Raw genomic sequence first — 20,937 nt, 5'->3', positions numbered from 1 at the left:
TGAGTGTTTTCCAAATTATTCTGTTTTCTCTATTTGTTTGTATCCTATTCAAAGTTACACTATTTCTGTTCTTTTAATGGACACCCTAGAAATGAAGCATGCATTCTCATTTTATCAATACATAATGTTAATAAATACTTAACCATTATACACAAACGCAAACCTCTGTGTATTTGTTAAAGCACAGGGAAATATCTACAAACTACAGTAGTTACTGAGTGAGGGGGTGTTGGACTGAAGTGGGGGGTCATTTTGTCATTTCTGAGCAGTGTGCCCGGGAGGGGGCCAGCCTCTGCGAGAAAGGGGCCCCGGATCTGTGCACCGGGGCAGATGCTCAAGATCCAAGTCCGGGCACGGAGCGTCACGCGTCTTTAAGCACCGCTCGAAACCCCGCCTCGCACTCGGCGCGGGGTCAAGGTCACCCTCCCGCCCCACGCTCCCCCCCACCTTGTCTTGCGACTTCGCAGGGAGGCGGCTCGCTGGGTTACGGCTGAAAAGTCCAGCTCGGGCCAAAAAGACACGGCCTCGGTTCCCCCGGACGACTTAGACACACGTACTCGCCCCGCCTCTTCCGGTCGGCTCCGCCCCGGCTGCTTCGGCCCCACGTGCGTTTGGGCAGGACTCCCACGGTGAGCTGCTGGTGCTGCAGGCGGTGAGGTTGCCGCGGTCCGGAGTGCAGAAGCTCCCCCCGGGGCTGCGGGGACGTCGCCATGGTGGGGCCCCTCCCGCTCCCCTGAACCCGCTTGTCTCCCTGGAAGGCTCCCATCCGTCTGGGGGGGGGGGTGGGTCTTGGGAAGCTGGGAGAGAAGAGGATGCGAAGCGATTCTACTGGGCTGCACGCAGGGGTCGGGGGGCTAGGCAGCTCGAAGGAGGGCCCCCGGCCCAGCGTCCCGACCGTCGGGTTCCGCCTCTGAGTTCTGAAGCGCACGCAGCGCGCCCTGCCACTTTTCGCCCCGTGCCTAAACTTCCAGGCCTCTGGTCCCGCTCGACAGGGGGGAAATCCGCACCTTTCCATTTTTCGCTACTCACCAGTGTAGGGGGTTACAAGGAGTCGGCAAAACTCGTGGGAGCGCTTCTTCCATACACCTGTACCCCGCTCCGGCCGATGTAGACAGCGTGGGTTCTTGTTACTCTTATAAAAATTGAGCGGACGTAAAAGAGTGTTTATATAACACCTAAAGAATACAGATTAGTAGTAGAAGTACTGTTGTTAATCCATTATCCATTTAAAGAAATAAGACAGCATAGCTTTTGAAAGCCTCTCTTGGCCTCCTTGATCCTATAACCTTCAGTAGCCTCTCAAAGGGAAACAATATCTAAATTCTGTATTTATAATTCCCTTGCTTTTCTTTATAGTTACCACTTAACGTTTGTATTTCAAAACTGTTTGTGGTTTCTTCGTGCTTTTTTTCACTTCTTATGTCCTTTAGAATAATATAATTCTTGAATGGGATCATGTTTTATTAATATTCATTTTCAACTAGTTTTTAGTAAAAACAACATAAGGAAGTTTTTAACCTGGTAAACGTTATGGTACTCTGACTCAACCTGTTCGTTTGTTTGTTTGGCTGTCATTTTTGTCTTTCATGTCTTATCTATAGTCTTTGCTTTAGATTATATTCACATTTGTGTAAATCCATTCTTTTTTACTTATCACTACACTTGTGCTATACCCAACCCTTTATAATTTTCTTTCATAGCCTTTCCTTTTCAGAGTGGAACATTAAAACATTAATAATGTGATCGTGTGAGTGATTCAGGGCTTGGTCGATATTTGGTTGTAGTTGTCCCTATCGGAACTTCACTTTGTCAGGCTATAGTAGGAACATATTGCCCTATGGTAAGAGTCAAAAGATTGACTTATAAATCCGTTCTCCTTGGCGCATTTCTTGCCCTGTCATTTTTTCTGGTAGGTCTTCATGACTCTGCTGCATCCTCTCTTGAATTTAAACTCAGCTCAGTACTGGAGGTTTTCTATCTAGACTTTTATCCGTTACTGTAAACTTATTTCAGTAGAGCTCAGAACGTGGGCTGTGGTAGCCCAGTGGGCTGAGGCTGGCGGCTGTCTTTGCTAAGTAATGTCAGTTGTCGTATCTATTAAATTGGGATAGCCATAGTGCCTACCTCAGAAAATTGTGAAAATTAAATATAAACCAATTATCTTGATCTCATATTTAGTACATGTTAGTTGTATTTAACTTTAGTAATAGTAGTATATAGTAACAGTACAGCTTGTAGTTGTCCACCTTTGTTTCTTTGTTCATTTATTTTCCCTTACTGTGAATGTTTCCTGGAGCTTCAAAAGTTCATACCTTTTCTTATATCAAAACTTAACTAACATGAATCTTTATTTCATTTTATTCTTTATATATATATATTTTTTTTCACTTGATGTAATTTACATAACTTCCAACACAAATCTTTTCAAACTAATCCATCCCCCCCAACACTTTTTCTGCATTTAAAAAAGTTTTAGTGCTTTTAAGTTTGGTGCTAGTCTCTCTTTTTAAATGTAAGCCTATTATAGAGTTTAAGTGCGCTTATCTACCTAGCTGGATTATAAACCATTAAAAAGTGTACCATCATTCTCCCTTTAGTTACCGTGGGGATTAACTATAGCTGACTACCTACATATTCCTTAATGACAAGAATTGTGTGTTGTTGGGTTCACACTTATAAATGTAAGCTGTAACAACAAATCAGCCAAATACTAATACATCTTTTTCCCCCTCAGCTGTATTGAGATATAATTGACATATAACATTGTGTAAGTTTAATATGTATAACATGTTTTGTTATACATATATAAGATTTTTGCCACAACAAGCTTAGTTAATAATCCCTTACTTAGCATTGTTCCATTGTTTTTCCCGTTGTAAGAACTTTTAAGATTTACTTCCTTAGTAACTTTCAAGTATACAATACAGTATTGTTAACTATAGTCACAATGGTGTACATTACATCCCCAGAACTTATTTATTTCATAACTGGAAGTTTGTACCCACTGATCACTGTCATTCATATGCTTGCCCCACCGCTCACCCCTGACAACTACCAATCTACTTCCTGTTTCTTCTTGTTATTTTTCATTTTAACAGGAATGTATGAAGCATATCACCCCCGGAAATACCTCTCTGTTGCTTTTTTCCCGAGTAAACTATTTGTGTGTTTCCATTACTCTAAATTCTGAATATAAAGAATAGCTTAGAATCAGTTTTCTGAAGTAATCACTAAGATTGTAGGAAAGATACTTTCAATGAAGGATTTCTGACTGGAATATTTCCATGCCGCTAGAAACTTTTCAAAGGTGGCATAGTTATTCAAAACCGTCTATGAAAAGAAATTGTATTTTTTCTATATCTTTGAAAGTTAACTTTGTTGCTTTTAAAACATAAAATGTTAATCTTCCATAGAAAATATACCTTAAGCTCTCTTCCCCAGTTTTGTTATATGTTTATATTCTGTACTGGTCATGAATTGTCAGATACTCTTACAAAATAAATTTGGAGAACCCCTCCGACTAATGGAGATTGATTGCGTTTTTAGTTAAGAGATATTTAATCGAGTCCTTAATAGATTAACATTTTATTAATAGAGTTTTACTTCAATTTTCTCCTGTTGAAGCATTTTGTCGTTTTTCTTGCAATATATTTTAAAACATGAAAACATTTTGATATTTAATGTTTTATTGTACATATTTCTGTGTCTTATTATATATACATACCCTACCTTGAGGTAACCTTTTCATGAATAAGTTATTATAAGGAATCATACACTACAGTTGAGTCAGAATACAAGTTCAGTTTCTTTGTACCTTCTCTGTACTCAGTCTCAGAGGTTCTTAGTGATCTTCTAAAGCTATGAGGACGTTTTCATACTCCAAGGGTATCAAACTATTTCTTATTCTAAAGAAAGTTTTTAAATTTTTAAAGGAAATTTTTTTTATAGACTTGAACATACTACTGAAATAGTGTTACATGGCTCTGTAACTTTAGTTGTTAAATTTTAGTGGCTTCAGCGAGCTTTTTTTTTTTCCTTGAGATTTTTGTGACTTTTGTTTCATTTTATTTGTTAGGATATGAAACAAAGATATCTTTTTAAAGAGCATGTCTTCGGTTTTTTATTGGGGGGGACAGGGTCTTGTATTAGTTTTCCCTATCTGTGTAACAAGTTATCCCCAAATTGGGTGGCTTCTCAGGCTTACCAGGTTTCTGCCTCTAGGTTTCCCACAAGGTTGCAATCAAGGTATAGCTGTGGTTTAATCCCAAGACACAACTTGGGAGGATCCGCTTCCCAGCTCACTCACTCTTGGTACATCCATCTTGTGGACTATTGGACTGCAGGCCTCAGTTCTTCACTGGCTGTTGGCTGGAGGCCTCCCTCAGTTATCTGTCAATTAGACCTCTCCACTGGGCAGCTCACTGCCTCATGGTTTCCATGAGAGCAAGCCAAATGAGAGAGCAAAAGAGAGAGTAGGCAAGAGAGAAGCCAGTCCTTCCGAAACCTAACCTCGGTGTTGAACTCTCATTACTTGTCAAATGCTGTTTATTAAAAATAAGTCACTAGGTCCACACTCGAGGGTGGAGGGTTACACATGGGTATGAATATCAGGAGGTGGGATTCATTGGAGGCCACCTTAGGGGCAACCTACCATGAATTCTGAAAGTTTTTAGTTGATTCATGCTTGCTAGGTAAACCTCATGCATGAAAAATCCTCATCCCTCTCCCCAACCTCTACATGTGCGGAGAGACACACAAAGGGATGCACATACTTTTTTTATGATGGTTTTACTCTATATTCCCTTATAACTGGAACCGACTTTCAGTACCATTCTGGGTTTTTCATTTCGAGCTGTCATCTCTGGTCAGGTTTATCAAGAAGTGAGCAATACATCTCTGTCGAATATTTTAGTAAATGTCTGTTGAAAGAATGAATGAATGTGTAAATGAGACATTGGTGGTCATTTTAATTCTACCGGGAGAGTTTTACAGAAGAAATGACTTTGACTTGTCCTATCAAAGGACAAGTGAGGAAACAGATTTTTCAGGCAGAGGTAATAAGTACAGTCTCAAGATGTTACAAAACAGCAAGGTGTGTCCCGGAAATGGCCAGAAGTTCAGTATGAATGAGATGCTGACACTTTTAAGAAAGAGAAAGGTGCTGGGGACGGAGGTCGTGTAGGTGGTTTTCCAGGTTAAAGACTTGGGACCTAACTGAGCTAGTAGAGTTAGTGCTGTAGAAAAATAATCTCTGTGACTTCCATGACGAAAGGACTAGTGAGAACCTAAAGACCACCATAGTCATGAAAGATGAGGCTGAATTAAGGCAGGAACAATATTTTGAAGAGATTCTAGAAACACTTGGCCTGTGGAGCATTAAGTATGTTAGAGACAGCTGTCCTCTATAATAGACTTTCCTTTTCCTGTATGATTATTTTTTTCCAAGACTAAACATTGTATTTGCAACCCTCTCTCATATAAGCCTCTGATTAAATTTTGGTCAGTGGGATGCAAGCTGAAGAATCTGCAACTTCCCAAATTATTGCTCTTAAAGGAAAGTGTGTGCTTTTTGATTTTCTTTCCTGTTTCTCACTGGCTGGGGTTTAGAGCTGGCATTAGGCCATCTTGGACTGTATAGATATGCAGAAGATTGTATAGCCCAAGGATGGCAGAAAATGAGGTGAAAGGAGCCGGGATCTCTGAGGGCTTTGTGGAGCAGAGCCTCCAGCTTCTACTTTTGACATGACAGAACTAAATTTTATCTGGGTTAAGCCATTATTATTTTGGGTTTCAATCATAGGAAGGCAAACCTACTTCCTAAATAATAACAGGTGTGATAAGATACAGAATTATGTAGGAAGAAAGAATTATTGAAATGCCTAGTTTAGAGCACTGATTAAATTGTGACCTAGTTAACTGGCATAAGACTTGAATGGGAAAAATGGGAAAATAATTTGTTTCCTTTCGGGTATGCTAATTTGGAGAGGGACTCCATTATTTTCTCCGTTCCTCTTTTCCTATGAGCCCACCTTTGACTTTGTTTGGTTCGCTGTGTAATATGTGTAACTTCTACAATCAAGCTGCCATTAACGTGCTATGTATCCTGCCTCCTCCTTACCTTTCTTACCTGGAATAGAAATTTCCAACTTTGTGTCCTCGCACTATCTGCATTCTCTGTATTGAAGATGGAGCAGTCGAAGAGCTGGGTTTATTGACCCTTTCCGTTTCATTATTTCCTTACCTTACGGAGAGTAGTTCTGAATATATCATTTCTGTTATGACCATGGAAACAAAGACTTTGAATTATTTAAAAGGTGTGGCTTATCTCCTGATTCCTAGTATGGTGTTTCTGGCTCACAGTTTTTCTGTTATATTGCGGTTTTAAAATTTTATTTCTGAAGAAATTTTTTTTTGACAGAAATCACTTTTGTCTCTGACGTATATGTCATACGTTTTCTTACATTTTAGCCTAAAGCACCAAAGGGGAAAAATGCAGGACGGGAAAAAAAGGTCATCCATCCATATAGTAGAAAAGCAGCTCAAATTACAAGAGAGGCCCACAAACAAGAAAGAAAGGAAAAGTAAGTGTCTTTTTCTCATTTGCATTGTGCATTTCTCCCTCCTCAATATTCCTCGTCTTCCTTTAATGAATGTGTTAGGTATGTTCTATGCCTTGAAGGTAAAACCAAACATGAATTCAGCTCTTACAGACCTTACCTATAACAGGTACGTAAATTTAAATAGGTTGTGATGAGTGCAATGAAGAAAAACTAAAAAGGCCTATGGGATGGAGAGCGAGGGGGAAGTTCTATTGTACAGTGGGTAGTCATGGAAGTCTTCTCTGAAGAATTCGTATTGTGCGTTGGTGAAAAGCAGAGCTAAAAGGTGTGAGAGAGTGAGCTATGCACCTATGTATCTATATATATCTATATATATATACACTGGGCATATAGGTTAAAGTACATATTAGACATAAAAAGATATTGAATGGGCAGCTATCGCCATATAAATGACATCTTTAGACATTTTAAGGCCATAAACACAGTTCATGATTATTGTTTCTTTTGTCTTCAATGAGAAGGAAGGTGGTACAAACAAATACCCGTTCACGCTTCTCCAGGTGTGTTTAGTCCTGTGTTCAGGAGCTGGGGTGGGATGTAGACGCAAATTTGGGAGCCATCAGCATCCACATAGGACTGCAAGCCATGAGACTAAATTGGGTCACCTAGTGAGTAAGCGTGGGTGAGACTTAGAAGGGAGCCGAGGATTGAGTCCAGAGGCCCTTCACCCTGGAGAGATTGGAAAAAGGAGGACCCACCAAGTGAGACCGAGGAGGGAAAGAAAGATAGCGTTTCAGAGAGAAGGCGATGATCGACCCGTGTATCATTTGCTGTTGATCCATATGAGGACTGAGAATTGATTTAGTAATTTGATTTAGGAATATGGAAATCATTTAGGAAAGTAGAGATCACTGTATATGTTTTTGAGTTATTTCTTAGTTGTCGCCCTGGAGATTACATCTTAAACAATCTAATTGAGGTTAAAGTTCATTTCAATAGTATGCGAAAATTCGCTCTATTCCTGCCTTTGTACTGTTATCGCCATATAAATGACATCTTTAGACATTTTAAGGCCATGAACACAGTTCATGATTATTGGCTTTTTGTCTTAAATGAGAAGGAAGGTGGAACACACACATACGCGTTTACGCTTCTCCAGGTGTGCTGCTTCGTTGCTGCCGTTTGCTTCGTGTCTTTTTCTGGACCGATTTCGTGAAGTCTGTTGTGTTCGGCCACTGACATTTCTGCTCAGTCAGCGGTCAGCTAACATCGAGACAGGGATTTCTCAGAATGCCTTTAGCTGAGAGTTCTCTCAGCCTTTGTCGAGGGACCCCGAGCGTCTGTCGGCCATGCGTTCAACGCCCCCGTTGCAGTTTGCTTAGGATTCGTTTCTTGTTCGCACAGAGCCTCAGGGTTTGGCAGAGGTGAGAGGTGAGGAGCTTCTCGGATCTCTTCTTGGCATGCACCAGTCCCGAATATGCACACAGCATTCTCGATTCCCAGGGATAGGTTGGAGCTAGCTTTCCAAAGCCCTCTGGGGACCTTCCATTTCCCAGGTTTTCCTTTCAGATTTTTTGGTCAGGCTTTTGTTAGCCTCCAACTGGTAATATTGTTCAGGTAGCCACGATCTTGGACAATTACTGCTGATTTTTTTCCCAGAAACAACCTGGAGATGGGGCCGTTCCTACAGAGAGAGCTCTGAGTCCAATTAAACAAAGACGAAGTAACCCCGAGAACGGAGCTTTTTAGCATGTCGCCTGCCGCATGAAATGGTGTCAGTTTTGAGTGTCAGCATCACTGGCCATGAATCATTTTTTATTTAAACGGAAGCATGGTCGCAGTTAGCATCTTGGCACGCTGCTCATCTCCTGCACCGGGGCACCACTTCCAGCAAGACAGAGATGCTGAGTGGTGTGTTTTCAAAAGTTGGTTGTGACAAGATACTCAGACTGTTGGGATAGCGGTAAGCAGGATGATAGAAAAGGTACCGATGGGACTTCAACTTGACCTTAAGGTGCCTGTAGTTTTTGAGAAACGAGTAGCAGTTATCAAATACTGCTTTAATTACTGATTGCTGCATGAGATTAAGTATACCACGCATCTTAAACAGCTTGAAATACACATGGTTTCTCCATCAGGAATCCCAGCTGCTACTTAACTGGGTGCTTCGGGCTCACAGGGTCACAGTCAAGATGCTGTTTGGGACTGCATGCGTCTCAGAGGCTTTGCTTCCAGGCTTGCTCACACGGCTGTCGGCACGCTTCAAGTCATTGCTGGCAGTTAGCTGGAGACGTTAGTTCCTTGCCACGTGAGCCTCTCCGCAGGGCTACTCACGACTCGACAGCTTGATTCCTCCAGAGCAAAGGCTCGGAGAGAGAGCAAGAGGCGGTGACCAAGATAAAAGACCGTCACTGTAACCTAATTTAGGAATGACATCCATCACTGCCGCGCTGTTGTATTTGTTGGAAGTGAGTCACTAGGTCCAGCCACACTCAAAGACACGACTATCAAGAGCAAAGATCAGCGGAGACCATCATAGATACTACCGCCTTCTGCCGCCGTCTGCCCACCGAAGATGCTTAGTTTTCTCAGGAACACAGGTGGCCAGGAAGCTTGTGTCCAGTCTCTGTACCTTTTCACGGAACCCAGGATTCTTTGTACCACTTCCTTAGGCTTTTTTTTTTTTTTTTAAGGGAGAAAGAGAGGTGGCGGTGGGGGGTGGGGAACGAGGGACAGTACCCGTCAGGACGCAGCGCCTTTGGCCCGTGGTAGAGAATACGGACCTGCCGGGTTGATCCGATGGACTGTTACTGATGTCCGCTGACTGCTTAGAGGTGGTGCAGGAGTGAGAAGCAACAGAGTAAGATTTCAAACACGTTCTTCGTCCTTAGTATCCGAATGCTCTAATTTAGACCTATGCGAGATATGGCTTCTGTTGATACTAAAAGAAACTAGTGTGGTTTGAAGACTAGCGCATTTCAAGCAATGCAGAATTTGTAGGCAGCAAATGGCTATTCTGTATCATGATTTTAGCTTTGTTTTATGATTTCTCAGCATAGCCACATTTCTCAGCATGATGTTTGGGTAGAAATGTTCTCATTTTTCATTCAGTTCATAGAACGTGAATTGCTGGGTCGTTATAAGAAATTAAGTTTTTAAGAATTGTAGGTCATATGAAAGGGGTGTTATTTAAGTATGTAAGAAATTGCCTTTTTAAAAATGATCATACTATTATAGTTTCACCACCAGTGTATAAGTATTCATTTGCTCCGTATCCTCTCAGGCATGTTGTATTATCAGATTTTTTTTTTTTTTTTTTTTAATTTTAGCCAACCTAGTAGGTGTACAGTAGTATCTCAGTGTGGTTTCAATTTGCACACGTAGTAATCTTGATGGTTGACAATGTTACATATCTTTCGATGTGCTTATGGTCATTTGTATGCCTTTCGTTTGATGAAAAAATTTGATGTTAAACTCTTTTGTCCTTTTTGGTATTGTTGTGGTGCGTTCAAATTTAAGACTCACGGAGCCAATTGAGATTCATTATGAGCCTTTATTAGTGGGCCGGGGACTGACTCTCCCCACTAGAGAATCAGCCCTGAGCCTCCAGAGGGGATAGCTTAAAAAGCCCTAAAACCCCCTCTAGCAAGCAAGCAGGTTTACAGAAGCAGAGGCTGGCCATTAACACATCTTTACACAGGATAACTGCACCCTTAACATTAGCATATCTTTGCACAGAATATCTCCTAGAACTACACCCTGTTTAATATTAAACAATGGAAGCAGAAGTTGGCCATTTGAAAATTTTCCAACGTTAACAGTGTCTATCTTAAACAACAGATAGATAGTTGTTTATCTATCATTAAGTAAGAAGAACCGTTTATATATTCTGTTTGTAAGTCTATTTGTTTGTTTTTGGTATGGTGAATGTTTTCTCCCAGTCTTTGGCTTAATTTTATTTTTTATTTATTTATTTTTTATAAAAGAGACTTCATTTTATTCTCCAGTTTTCTAATTGTTTAAAGTGGGAGAGTAAACCTGGTCTGGTTTGTTAGGGTGGGGACAGCGGGTTTTTGTTCATTTCTGTATCCCTAGCGGGTAGTGTCAAGTGTGGCAAAAACTATCCAAAGATCTCTTCTGAATGAATTAGTTCTAAATGAATATCAACAAAAGAAGGCATATATTACTTAGACTGTTTTCTAAGAATAAATGAGTTCTTTTTTATTATTATTATTATAATTCTTTTCAACTTTATGAAAAGTAAACATTCCGTTTTGTTCTTGTTGAAGTTTAAAAGAAATGTATTTTGGTTTTGGTGGTAGCACTCAGTCTCTTCTAGAAGGGATTCATTATTCTTTTGTGCACAGATATTCTGCATGTTACAAAACCCGCCTGAACATTCATAATGCAGTCAAGCTCTCATTTGTGTTTTCAAAATTGATTTGTTTTATAGGTGTCCTTTAGTTATTGAAGAGCTAAAAAAAATGTTTCTAAATAACATTTTGTTCCATCCAATGATTTCAAAGAGAAGCATGGTGTTCAGTGTTTCTGTATTAATACAATTAATTTCATAAGTATGAAAGAATGATCTTTGAATTAGGTTCTTTAGGCAGTTTTTCTTTTTGTCGTTTTGACAGATATTTAAAACTTGCTTTGGAAATCTTCTAATACATTACATACCTTTTCTTCCAAGGTTGAAGAATGAAAAGGCTTTGCGTCTCAACCTTGTTGGTAAGTGGCTTTACTTACTTATTTGCTGTTCTGGCTAGAGTCGATTGAAGTTCTGCCCTATACCTATTTTTCTTTTAACTTACCTGCCGAAATAACTATTTTTATCTAAGTGAATTTTTCTTTACCAGACTTGATTATAACAAAACGAAATGAAATCAGTTATTAAGCTCTTAAAACTGTTAATAATGTTTAGCTCAGTTTTTCAGGAATTATTTGGTTTATATATACCTACCTACATCCATCCATCCATCCATCCATCCATCCATCATCCATCCATCCATCTTATCTATCTATCTATCTAGCTATCTATCTATCTATCATCTTTCTATCTAATCATCTATCATCTCTCTGTAGCTGAATTTAATTCTAGCCCCTTAACCATTAGAATTAAGGCTTAAGTAATTTGGAAACAGCAATTCATATGTAATTATGTGGACACAGATACAATCTTTTTTTGGGAGGGGGCATCAAATTTATTGTTAGTAAATTTTTACAGATAAGCCTGAGATTTCAAAATAGTGCCATTAGGCTTTATTACAAATTAAAGATATTTGAACTTTTTTTCTAATGCTTCATCAAATAATGGAATAGTATTTCTAAATGGGTCATTAGTATCTGGGTAGGGCCATTTCTTTATCTCTAATACTGAGAAATCTCACTGAAAGTGACCCCGATGGTCTGATTTAGTTTTAACAGTGAGGTCTGTTAGTTCTTTGTGTCTGGCAGATGTTCTGTGCTTAATGAATTTACTAATTTTGAGGCCCTGGACAGGTTACTTAACCTTTCTCATGTGTAAATGAGAATAATAATAGTACTAACCCTCATAGGATTGTGAAGCTCTTGACATAGTGCCCGCTGCTTATTAAATGTTCAGCAAGTACCATTTTCACCATTAATCTAATTAAGTTTTCAGTTTATTTTAGATAAGTTCTATCCTTTGCTTTTTAAATACTTAGAACTTCATGTTATATGAAAGTATTCTCTTTTTTTAACTTCTTGCATCCTTATTGGTTAAATATGCAGAAAAGCGACCCTCTTATCCCTGTCTCTTCTCCAAATTAAAATGTGACAATTTAATTTCTTGCAGACTGGTTTAATTAGCTTTGAGCCCACACAAGTCTTTATATTTAGCATTGAAATAAATTTTGATACTGTTTTAAACACATCAAAGTTGAAAATTATAATGAATACCCCTGCTTAAATGGTGACTTGTGTTTATCTTGGTGCTTGTTGTTATAGGTGAAAAACTGCAGTGGTTTCGAAATCACCTTGATCCCCAGAAAGCAGGATATTCAAAGAAGGATGCTTGTGAATTAATTGAAAGGTAAAGACTAGACATGTTATGAACAGAGTCAGCAAAAGGAATTCTTGTATCAGGTTCTTAAAGAGACAGAGTTCTGTTCTGGATTTAGAGAAGGCCAGATGCCTTTGTTATTGAAAAGACTTCGGATTCATATCCTAGCCTCTCAACTTCAGTAGGTTGTAACTTTTCTGGACCTCGGAGTGGTGGTTATCCAAGGTTCTTGGGACCTGGAAAGGTTTCTTGGGGAAATAGCATCTAAAATGACAGCAGAAGGCTAGAGGTTAGCAGTTTGAGGTAAGGTAGTTTGAAGAGCCTCTAGACAGAGAGAACAAATCCAAAAGGCCTAGAGGTGAGAGTGACATATACAGTGACCCAGCAAACATCTACTATGACTGACATAACAGGTTCAAGGAGAGAATCATGACAGGTAGGTGACAGTCAACTCATTGAAGACATCAGTATCATTTTAAGAATTTGGACTTCATCAAAGGACATTGGGACCCATGGGAGGCTTTTATAGCAAGCACCCGAGGTGATCATATTTAAACTTTGGAAAGGTCATAGTAGCGAGAATGAGAATTATGGTCCCAGGGAGCATGGCTCTGGCCAGGACGCCGTTGAGAGGCTGATGCCGTAATTCAGCTAAGAGATGCTGGTTGCCTCTGCTTGGTTAGTAGCAGTGTGATGAAGAGAAACGGATTACAGAGCTGTGAAGAAGGTAGACGTCTCAATCTTCAGTGGAAACGTAGACGTGGTGTAAAAGGGAGAGAGAGGAATCAAGAGGGACACTTACATTCTTCATTTGGGCAACTGGACGAATGGTCATACTGTTTGCTAAGATACGGAGCCGAAGAGAGAGCAGGTTCGGTAGGGGATGGGTGGGGACAGGGATAAGGACCTACTCGGTTTTGCTGTGTGAAGCCTCTACGGGACATCCAAATGGAGACGTCCAGAAGGTGGCCGGATACGAAGATCCGGAGTTTAACAGATACTTTAATAACAGGCAGCGATTTGGTTGCTAACATTTGGGGAATGGTCGAGTTATCCTGGGAAGGGCTGAGGTCTGAGGACCTGAACTCGGAGGAATACAAAAATTCAAAGGACAAGCGAAAGCTAGGCTTTGTTTCAATGAACTAATATCAGCCAAATATACAAACTTGGTGACTCGAATCATCTTCTGGCTTTTCAGGTACTTAGATCGATTCAGCAGTGAGCTGGAGCAGATCGAGCTACACAACAGCATCAGAGCCAGGCAGGGAAGGCGGCACTGTGCCCGCGAGACGGTCATCAGACAGACGCTGGCGCGGGAGCGGCAGCAGTACGGAGGATACGGCCTGGGTGCGCGCGCTCTTTCTTTCTTTCTTTCTTTCTCAAACACAGAGCAGCGGCAGCTCTGCGGTTCATGCCAAAGGTGTATTATTCTACTTAGTTTAGTTGGGTTTTCTTCCTTTGATTTTCTTTCTTTTGTGAGTATACGGACTAATTTTAATTCTTTTTTTTTTTTTTTTTTTCTACATCACAAAACTATCAGTTGTGACAGTGACATCATATCTTTCTAATGTAAAAGTTAAGTTTCCCCGTCCCCTTGGGCACATCCCCGTTTGCTTTATTGCAGAGTTATCACTTGCCCATCTCCAAATCCATTTGTTTCTTTAGAAGGTACGTGTCCTTGTCTTTGTGATTCTTGTGGCACCAAGCTATACTTTTTGCAGTTATTCTTGAGAAACTGTAGAAATCAAATAGTAATTTCTAGCATTGTCACATTTCTTACCTTTCCTAAAGACGAGTATGTTATTAGGTTCCCAACACTGAAGAAAAACACTTCATGGGAGAGGGTATTTAAGGCATGCAAAGCCCCCAAATAGTTGAGGACCCTAAGGCTATATATGGCCTACAAATGATATTTGATTGGCTTATTAATTGTCCTTATAAAAATACGTGGTGATTTTACATGAAAAAAAAAATGTAGATTTCTGGCTTCTCTTAAAAAAAAAATCAGTTGGTCTGGCAACATAATTTGCTAGATGTGCCGTATACTCACCTTTCAGTTAAAGGAAGCACTTTCCAGCTTCTCTTTGGCACGTCCGACTTGCCGGCATCACTGCCTGCGCTTTGGGGCCACTGTTAAGTAAAATCAGGGTGATGTGAACACAAGCTCTGCCAGGCCGCAACAGCGGATCTGATACCCCCGGCAGTTGCTGAGTGGCTCACAGGCAGGTGAGCGGATACTCTGAGCAAGGGGATGGTTCACGTCCTGGGCAGGGTGTTGTGAGATTTCATCACGCTCCTCAGAAGGGTGGCGATGAATTGTTTATGTCTGGAATCTTCCATTTAATATTTTCGGACTGCAGGATCTCTCAGATAACCGAAACCTCGGAAGTGAAACTATAGATAAGGAAGGACTCTGTGGTTTGGTTTTGTTTTACAAATTCTGTGCTAGAATTTATTATTTAATATCATTCTTCTTAAATCATCTTCTTAAACTAAGCCCTTTATACTTGCAAAACTTACTTTCATCTGGCAGTATGACAATGCTTTGATATTTTGTTTTGCTTTGGATAGTCCTGCTGTCTGTCAATTATTATTTGTTGTATCTGAGATAATAAATGAGGAAACTAAAATGTTGTAATTTAGAAAACATTGCCTAACGAACATAAATTATTTTCTTTCTCAGAGATTCCAGATATTGTAAATGCTGGGAATCTGAAAACTTTTAGGTGAGTCTGTCATTTTTATTGTTCCGTGAAACTGTGTGTAAAATACATGAGACATCAACTTTCTTCCTTTTTGAATCTAGACATTAGATCTGAAGGAAAATCGTTTTTTTAAGCTTTTCTGTTTTATCAATTTTCCTAAATCGTGTTTATTTGAAACACCAGGTATACACTGAAATGACAGTGATGTGCTTTTATTTCAAAATACTTTAAAATACTTTAATATAGTACTTAAGAGAACATCTCACTGTTCTTCTCCAATTCTTATTTTATAGAAAGATAAAATAACAGAAACGGATTTGATGGCTCAGAGTCACATTTCCAAACTGTTCACAGCGCCCTCTTTTGGAGAAGTTGGTTAACGGGAACTGATGCCTGGGGAAGGACTGAGTCTTCCAGAAGCAGGAGGTCCCGTGGTCGCTCTGACAGTGCTCTGTTTTGACCAGAGGCACCACTGAATAGGATTTTAGTTTTTCAGTTTGCAAACATGGCTTCTTTGTCTTTGGAACAGTGATTTTTATTAAGCATTTTGGTCTTAACCATGCTGATAGGTTTGAAATGTTATATGTTAATCGAAATTAGATAAATTGAAATCCATTCATATTCTTTGAAATCTTTCAGCTTATTTTATATTTTTATACTTCTGAATTCATAGAAAATTACTTAGTATTTAATATGTATAAAATATGAGCTCCAATCAAATTTATCATTATATATAAGAAGTAGTTTGCGTTTGTTCAGATACATGGAGCTTAAGATTCTTTTTACATCTTTGTGTTTGTTTGTTTGTTTATAGTATTAATTAATTAGATATATGTATGCTCTTTATTTCTAAAACTTTGTATGTTCTGCTTCCCCCAAAGAAAGCCAGATATGAGAGACAAAATTAGCATAGACTGTTAGTATTGCTGGTTGGAGTTCAGTTCTCAAAACAATCTCTACGTTGCTCCTAAAGTAAATAAATGAACATAGGATCGTCACAATAAAGGCGGAGGTTGAAAAATGAAGTTCTCTTATATAACCATAAAAGTCGTTTGATCATTGAAACTTACCTGTGACTTAACCACTGTGTGCAAAAAGCAAAACTTTTCTGACTGCATTTTGGAGGTTCGCCAGGCATGACACACTGGTGAGAGATTCTTGGCACCGTAGGGCCTGATTGAGAGAAGCGTTTGGGTTGGGAAGGACGGAAGAATGGAACAGAGTCTCCTTGTAACTTCTGCCTAATATTCTCCTGTATTGCTTTGGAAGTTTTGAATATGTGGGAGTCTCTCTAATGCATTTATATTGTTTCTTTCTAGTGCATTTGAATTCGCTATAAATTCATAAACTTTGTTCTGCTCCTTCCAGAGTTTTGAATATTGACTCTTTCCTGTTTCCCCACCTCGCACCCCGCCAACCCACTGTACTTTTTCTTTCATCTAGGGAATGGGATTTCGATCTGAAGAAGTTGCCAAACATTAAAATGAGAAAAATGTGTGCTAACGATGCAGTTCCCAAGAAGTACAAGAAGAAAACTGTCACAACTGTAGACAAAGATTTAGGGGAATTGGAATTAAATGATGAGTCAGGTGACTCAGATGAAGAAATGACTGCAGTGGCCTAATTGTCCTTAACTTGAGCTGAAAATAAATAGAGAGCTGTTTATTCGAAGTTACACTCTAATCGATTATGGTAAATGTCTAGATACGAGAATTTGCTGTTTAGCTTATTCTCTTACATGATGAGAATGTCACTTGTGATTTCAAAAACAGTGTTATGATTTTTATTTAAAAATGAATGTTGCTTTTTATTTACATCAAGTTGCTAAAAAAGATATAGTCATTTAAAAGGATGATCTTTAAGATTGATTTAACCTGAATTTCCGGGACAGGAGGTAGCGATGTGAATAAAGACAGAGAATGCTTTCATTTTTTTCTTCATGTTTGCGTGGGGTCACGTAATCTCACATTTCGGGGTTTGGAAAGCAACCTGTTTTCTAAAAGGGTCCTTTGGGTACTTCTCGGGCAGTGATGGTAGCAAAATGGTCTTTCAGTAATAGTGTTTTAGTAATCTCATAAACATTAAACCTCTAGTTTGGTTTAATGTTTATATGATGCGGAATTCATATATACTGACGGCTCTTGCATTATTTTTATTTATTATCTTTGAGCCACAATTAGATGGTAAAAGAAGAAAAGGAGTGACTGTTCTCGCTGTGTTGATCTCCCGTGCTTGATCTGTTACCTTTGACAGCGGAGACACATGATTTCAGGTTAGCGCCGTTTGTATTTCATGTTCTGCTTTCTCTTATGTGGGAACGGACCTCATGATTAGAGAACCAATTGTTTTTAAGTGTGTTTATTTTCATCTAAGAGATAGATTAAATGACATGATATAATTTCTTAGTACAGGTATCGTGAAAAACATGGATGTAGTAGAATGTTTTTCACAGAACTCGTTAAGTGCAAGTATCTTTCAGTCTGTTTCTAAAAGATGCAATGCAAATGTATCTGGGTATTTTTAAGAAAAAACGTTAATGCAATATGAGGTTAACTAGCTATCAATTAAGTTTTGTTAACAATTTAAAGCATCATGGCTTCTTTTTTTGAAAATAAAAAATAAAATTTATTTTCATAATTTCACTTCTTAAAGTTCTTATTTCATTTGCAGCGATGTAAATGATGCTGATTTGCTTTTTGCTTTAGTAATCTGAGAGTGTGGTTTAATGGTTACGTAAGAAGTTCTATCTCTGTAGTCATTGGAAGATTTCTGTTTTTTGGTCCTTTTATAGTCTCAAAATTATTCTGAAAACTGAGTCCTGAATTACAGTAAAGCGAGTAATAACTATTCTTTTGTCTAATATTTAAAAAGCCCTAATGTTAGATGAAGGACTCGTGAAAATGGCATCTCCTCCCCCTCAAACATTTGTTCCCAGTCTTCCCTATGCTCTCAAAGCAAAAAATAGAACAAGCCACCATGCTTAGAACTGGACAGATAAATATTTGTCGAATGGATGAATTTACTATTTAGGTCCATATTTATTATGTCACTCCTGGCTGGACCAAAGTCGCTTACGAGATGATTTGTCTTTGGAGTACCGCTTTTAAATAAATGATATCCTCGTTGTTTATAGAGCATGTTCTTTCTGGAGTTGTAATTTGTGCCGTCTTATCTAGACCCCTTTTCGGTCAGTATTGTATCTTTGTGGGCTGGCTTCAGCAGTCCATGGCCATGGAACAGGGTTAAGGTAACTCACTTTGTAGGTACTTCTATATCAACTAGGGGCAGACAAGCTTTTCTCTTGTAAGAACCAGACAGTAAATGTTTTAGGTGTTTCAGGCCAAATGCAGTTTCTGTTGCACAATCATGTGCGTGTGCATGCGTGTGTGTATTTTACCACCCTTTAAAAATGTAAAAACCATTCTCAGTTCGTCGCCATCCACAAATAGGCTGCAGGCTGGATTTGGCCTGCTTGCCAGTTCGCTCACTGCTGGTCTAAATTGGTGAGTTAGACTTCCATGGTCATAGGCTGATGATCTATCTAAGCTCGGAACAGCTAACTCTGACATCCTCGCGGCCTTTTCCCCTGATATCCTAGTCACTTCCTTGCCTTACCAACATAAGTTTCTCCCTAGGACTTGGGAGCCTCAAACAGAAGCTTTTTCTACTCAAATCCCTGGCATTTCCGGCGCAGGAGACGGGAGAGGTGTCTTTTTCGCTGCACTGTCGCGTTCAAACAATTTCTCCCTTTGTTCTCTAAAGTTCTCTTCCTGTCTGCCTTTCCTTACTATCTTCCCTCCCAGAAGAACCTTCTGCCCATTCACTGAAAACCTTAGCTCGGCTTATTCCTCTTCTATTTCAATCATGTTAGTGATCCCAGTAGTGATAGCAGATCGAACACTGCAGCTTTCAGGTTTCTCAGTCTTTTTCTCTGTCTCGTAAGAGGCCTCTCAGTGATCACGCCTGCCCAGATCCTTAGATACACCTGGAACTCCTCTAAACTTGGCTTCGAGCCTTTCATTCTCCATTGACTGTTTTCTCCTTTGCCATTGCCGAAGTTCTACACTTTTATCTCATTCTCTCATTATACATCACCCGTCTCTTGTCTTCAGATTCTTTCTTGTTCAGCTTAGATTCAGAGTTCGTAGTCGCTTCCTTGCACATGCCCTCAATTCCTCTGCCCCCGACTGCACAGCATTTCTCTTTCAAAACCCAAACCAAGTAAGGCTCAGTTGTCTGTCTCCTTCGTACCCATTGCTGGTGAATGTCAGACAGACCGTTTTCCAGTTCATGTTTGCAGATCTCAAGTGGATTCTCAAGAGTGCTTAGCAATTTCATTGTTTCCTTAATACATTCATTTTTCTAAATTCGAGATTTTTTTTACTACTTCATACTTTCTAGCTCGACTTTTTAGTAACTAGCCTCCTCAACGTTCAGCCGTTACCTTTTTATGCATCACCGAGAAAACAGAAACTCATTTTCTTTTGATTTAATGGATATAGTAGCTTTTCTCCTTTTAGTGGTGAATTCTCCTACTGATAGCCTAGATCCCACTCTGCACTGTCTTCTCGGGAACCTTGATTCTCCCCAAGTTTTTCGCCTAATGTCTCAAGCCATAAAACTGCCTATAAATCATCCCTGATTCTTCCTTGTGTCTCTCCGAGGCTCTTCCCTAGTCTAATTTAATGAGTGGGCATTTCTGGTTCTGCTTCCAAACCCGAAAGCCATGGCAGGCCACGGCAGGCCATCTCCACCTTTCGCCCTTACCTACCCCGCCACGTCTTGGCTGTGCCGTGCGCAGTAAGTAGCTTCCTCACTGGCCCTCGACCCTCTATTCTTCCTTCACTTGATTTGTTCTCCAGAGTTGTTCACGTATTTAAAAAAAAAATGGACACTAAAATACGCTGTTCCTATGGCCAGTATCGTTACAGCGTCATTCCACGTTTTTAAATGTTTTTTAAGAGCAGTTCTAGGTTTGCATCAACATTGAGAGGTAAGTGAAAGCCATTTCCTGTATACCCTCTGCCTCCACACACGCACGGCCTCCCCCGTCATCAGCATCCCAGAGCGGAACATTTGTCACAGTCGATGAACCGACAGTGGCATCTCTCATATTGTGCATGAAACTCACGTTCCGTGCCCCAGTCACGGAGGCCCAGCATGCCTCCATCCCCGACTGCTTCTGCAGCCCCAGCTTGCTGCCGCTAGCCCTTGGCTTACGGCACATCGGGCGCACTGGCCTCTGTCCGTCCCTAAGATGGCCAGGGTGTTCGCCACAGTGGGGCAGCTCTGTGCTCGCACCCTGACCACCTCATGTGTGTGTGTCCCCTCAGTCCAGGCGTGGTAGCAGCCCACCTCAGCCTTCGAGGACTGCCCTGTGATCTTCCTGGGGCCTGGGGATGTGGGACAGGTGTGGGGAACTACCATAGGCCACTTCACATGTGCCTTCCTGTCACCCAGGCAGGACCTGCGGCCGTTCGCAATTGCCTCCTGAGTTCTGACGCAGGAGGAGTTTTTCCACCTTACCCCTGTCTCTTCAGGGTGCAGCTGCGGGCTGCAAAATTGTTTAGTTGCCTTATCATACCATCTGGCCGTTTTTCTTTCTGCGTCTGTCTCGGGGCAAGACTGGTGGAGAGCGGGCGGCTCT

General features: G+C 40.2%; 1 protein-coding gene across 1 annotated transcript; it reads left to right on the top strand.

The window, feature by feature from the left end:
• Window positions 1-556: 556 nt before the first annotated feature.
• TMA16 (translation machinery associated 16 homolog) lies at window positions 557-18,424 on the top strand. Its single transcript, XM_016154579.2, has 7 exons — window positions 557-713; window positions 6,469-6,581; window positions 11,254-11,291; window positions 12,531-12,615; window positions 13,784-13,932; window positions 15,269-15,311; window positions 16,734-18,424. The coding sequence occupies exons 1-7, from the start codon at window positions 711-713 to the stop codon at window positions 16,912-16,914; spliced, it is 612 nt and encodes a 203-aa protein (XP_016010065.2). The 5' UTR covers window positions 557-710; the 3' UTR covers window positions 16,915-18,424.
• Window positions 18,425-20,937: the final 2,513 nt, after the last annotated feature.

The sequence above is a fragment of the Rousettus aegyptiacus genome, unplaced genomic scaffold, assembly GCF_014176215.1.
Source record: "Rousettus aegyptiacus isolate mRouAeg1 unplaced genomic scaffold, mRouAeg1.p scaffold_m13_p_16, whole genome shotgun sequence".
Taxonomy (NCBI): domain Eukaryota; kingdom Metazoa; phylum Chordata; class Mammalia; order Chiroptera; family Pteropodidae; genus Rousettus; species Rousettus aegyptiacus.
Note: the sequence above shows the minus strand (reverse complement) of the source record. Positions and strands in the feature narration are given on the sequence as shown.

What these genes read in the sequence shown, in the direction of transcription:
- TMA16 (XM_016154579.2), top strand. An exon ending in TTTGCGTCTCAACCTTGTTG is followed by an intron (nt 11,292 to 12,530) that starts GTAAGTGGCTTT and finishes TTGTTGTTATAG; the next exon opens with GTGAAAAACTGCAGTGGTTT. An exon ending in GCTTGTGAATTAATTGAAAG is followed by an intron (nt 12,616 to 13,783) that starts GTAAAGACTAGA and finishes CTGGCTTTTCAG; the next exon opens with GTACTTAGATCGATTCAGCA.